The sequence below is a fragment of the Aegilops tauschii genome, chromosome 3, assembly GCF_002575655.3.
Source record: "Aegilops tauschii subsp. strangulata cultivar AL8/78 chromosome 3, Aet v6.0, whole genome shotgun sequence".
NCBI classification, from domain to species: domain Eukaryota; kingdom Viridiplantae; phylum Streptophyta; class Magnoliopsida; order Poales; family Poaceae; genus Aegilops; species Aegilops tauschii.
The window spans coordinates 365,889,444-365,892,344 of record NC_053037.3 but is presented as its reverse complement, the minus strand read 5'-3'; the positions used below and the strand labels follow the sequence as shown (position 1 = coordinate 365,892,344).

The 2,901-nt window shown below is 52.1% G+C and overlaps 1 protein-coding gene across 1 annotated transcript; it reads left to right on the top strand.

Annotated features, from left to right (window-relative positions):
* The first annotated feature begins 236 nt into the window (after positions 1-236).
* LOC109763796 (sinapine esterase) lies at positions 237-2,203 on the top strand. The gene is made up of 4 exons (XM_020322658.4): positions 237-898; positions 971-1,219; positions 1,344-1,760; positions 1,852-2,203. The coding sequence occupies exons 1-4, from the start codon at positions 622-624 to the stop codon at positions 2,055-2,057; spliced, it is 1,149 nt and encodes a 382-aa protein (XP_020178247.1). The 5' UTR covers positions 237-621; the 3' UTR covers positions 2,058-2,203.
* Positions 2,204-2,901: the final 698 nt, after the last annotated feature.

Genomic DNA, 2,901 nt, shown 5'->3' with positions numbered 1-2,901 from the left:
GTATTTTTAATAGAACCGAAGTTTTTTTTGCATGTTATCTTCACGGCCATCAGCTGGATCCATACGTAGTCGTTACTGCGCAAGGATGAGGATCGGGCAACGCCTTTGGATGCAGCCGATGGGAGATGGTCATTCGGGATTTATTCAATCAATTTAGTTGGCGCCTACTAATAAGAATTGTGATGCATGAGACTCATGTCTCTATGATTTTATTTTATTTTTCTAATTTACCTTTGGGGGGCAGCTATGTGTGATAGCTTTTGTTGAAATTTATTGCTGTTGGATGTCGAACTTAAATAATTAATAAAAGATGTGTGCATCACTCGATGCAGAGGCTAAGAGGTATCTTTTTTTTTTCCACGAGCTCCATTTTGCAAGCAACACAGAACTTTGACAACACCGATCGATCGAAGTCGTCGTATCAGGCCGATGGGTACGGACGATTTCAAAATGTTAGAGCTCCCATCGTGATGAAATAGATATGGCTAACGGAAGTTGGCCAGACACTACGTAGGACATTACAAATAGCCTTCCAGCGGAAGTCCGGCCGGGCAGCAGGGTAGAAACTGATTGAGTCTAGCTCGAGGTCGAAACCATTACTTTCCATCCACATACACCACAATGGCGGTGGCGTCGACTCCGCCTCTGCAGCTTGTCGTAGCCGCGCTTCTTGCGCTGTCCCTGTCCACGACAGCGTCCTCGTCGCCTGCGCCGGCGAACCGGAGCAGCTGCTACAAGCGTCTATTCAGCTTCGGCGACTCTCTGACCGACACCGGCAACTACATCATCCACTACGCCAACGCGTCAGGGCCCGTCCTAGCGCTGCCATACGGCGAGACCTTCTTCGGCCGCCCCACCGGCCGATGGTCCGACGGCCGCCTCATCATCGACTTCATCGGTAAGTGTATGGACGAACGTCGACATCTGCTTAGTACTTACATGCATGATGCATGTGAATTGTTTCGTGCAGTGGAGAGGCTGGGGTTCCAGTACTGGCCGGCGTACCTGAAGGGGGCAGCCGGGAAGTCGCCGGTGGAGGAATTCCGGTACGGCGCCAATTTCGCGGTTGCGGCCGCCACGGCGCTGAGCCAGGATTTCTTCCTGAAAAAGAACCTCAGGGTGGACCTGCTTACCCCGAGCCCGATCCCCCCTTACTCCCTCGGCGTCCAGATAGACTTGTTCAAGAAAGTGCTCGCCATGCTCGCCTCCACGGACCAAGGTAACGTGTACCACATAAGTAGAACAAAACCAGAGCAATTAAGTGCACGCATGGCGCCATGGCTACGCAAACGCGCTGACCATACTATCTCCTACCATATCATCACCGCATCACGGCCATGCAGAGAGGAAGGAGGTGATGGCGAGCTCGCTGTTCCTGGTGGGGGAGATCGGCCTCAACGACTACAACCACCCCTTCTTGCAGAACAAGACCCTGGAATGGGTCAGGCCCCTCGCGCCCCAGGTCATCGAGTCCATCGTTCTGTCCATCGAGGTTCTGATCGAGCTGGGCGCCAAGACCATGTATGTGCCGGGCATCTTCCCGCTGGGGTGCACCCCGCTGTACCTCTCCCTCTTCCCCGGCGACGACCGCGACCCTGCCACGGGCTGCCTCCGGGGGCTCAACGACCTCATCCTCGTCCACAACCACATGCTGGAAGCCAAGCTCGAGGAGCTCCGCCGCGACCACCCCGGCGTGTCCATCACCTACGTCAACTCCTACGACAACGTCCTCGGCCTCATCACAGCGCCCACCCAAAACGGCAAGCGCTAGCAAGAATCCTACCGTGGCAACACACATCATGTCCAGAACGGCTTTGATCTTACTGTATATTTTCGCGCTGTGCATGACAGGGTTCGACAAGGAAACGGTGCTGGAGGCGTGCTACCCCGTCTTCATTTCCGGGTCGGCGGCGGTGCCGTGCCTGGACCCGTCGAGGCACGTGAATTTCGACGGCCTGCACATGACGGAGGCGGCGTACAAGCTCATGGCCCGCGGGATGCTCGACGGCCCGTTCGCCGCGCCGCCCATCATGTCCACATGCAACCACAGCTGCTAGACCTATGTCTTGCTTTGGCAAATGATCTATATATTCAGATAGTGCTTGTTGCATCTGATTGTCAAAGTGTCATCAATAGTACTCGATCACGATGGTGCGCGTTGCAGCACCTCCATTTTTCCAATAAATTGATACTACTTTTTTAATACTAGCACATATACCCGTGCGTTGCAACGGTATAGATATTCTTTTGAGAATCAACGGAAGAGATAATTAATGTGTGCACCAAAAAAGGTCTGCACAGCAGTGGGGCGATAGAGCGAGGAGCTGTGGTCTTCTCTCGAATCATGTTTGGCCTGCGAGATCTTGATAGTAGTGGGGTTAGTCGGCGTGGCGACGACCAACCAACTTGTGCCTTATTTTCCTTTGGGTTCGCCCTCGTGTCGGGGTTGTGGCTCCCTCCTCATTTGGTGGCTGCGCGGCGGCCTTCAGGGTATCATCACTCTCTCCTACTATGATGTAACCGGATGGAATATTAATTGCACTACGTAAATCAAGTTTCATTACCATAATCCATGCATAAGCAGGCAGTCCCTTTTTTATCAGGGTTTATTCTCTTTGATTATTTTAGCGGTCATGCCCCTACATTTCTTTTCATTAGAGCCAATTCAGCATGTTCCCTTTTATTGGCATGTGCCTACAATTTCTTTCAATTATAACCAAAAAGCATACTCTTTTATCGTTAAATTGCGCATGGTACGCACAATAGTCCGTGTCTGGGCCAGCCCACTGGCATGCACCAAAAGGACCTGTGTTTGTAAAGCACGAGTATAAATCCAAAAAACGACAAGTCGAAGGATCGAACTCACGACCTAAAAAGTCGACCACTGGGTGTTGGCCACTC

Coding starts and splice junctions, on each gene's coding strand:
- LOC109763796 (XM_020322658.4), top strand. CDS start 622: ATGGCGGTGGCGTCGACTCCGCCTCTGCAGCTTGTCGTAGCCGCGCTT. Junction 899..970: donor CCTCATCATCGACTTCATCG/GTAAGTGTATGG, acceptor TGTTTCGTGCAG/TGGAGAGGCTGGGGTTCCAG. Junction 1,220..1,343: donor GCTCGCCTCCACGGACCAAG/GTAACGTGTACC, acceptor ACGGCCATGCAG/AGAGGAAGGAGGTGATGGCG.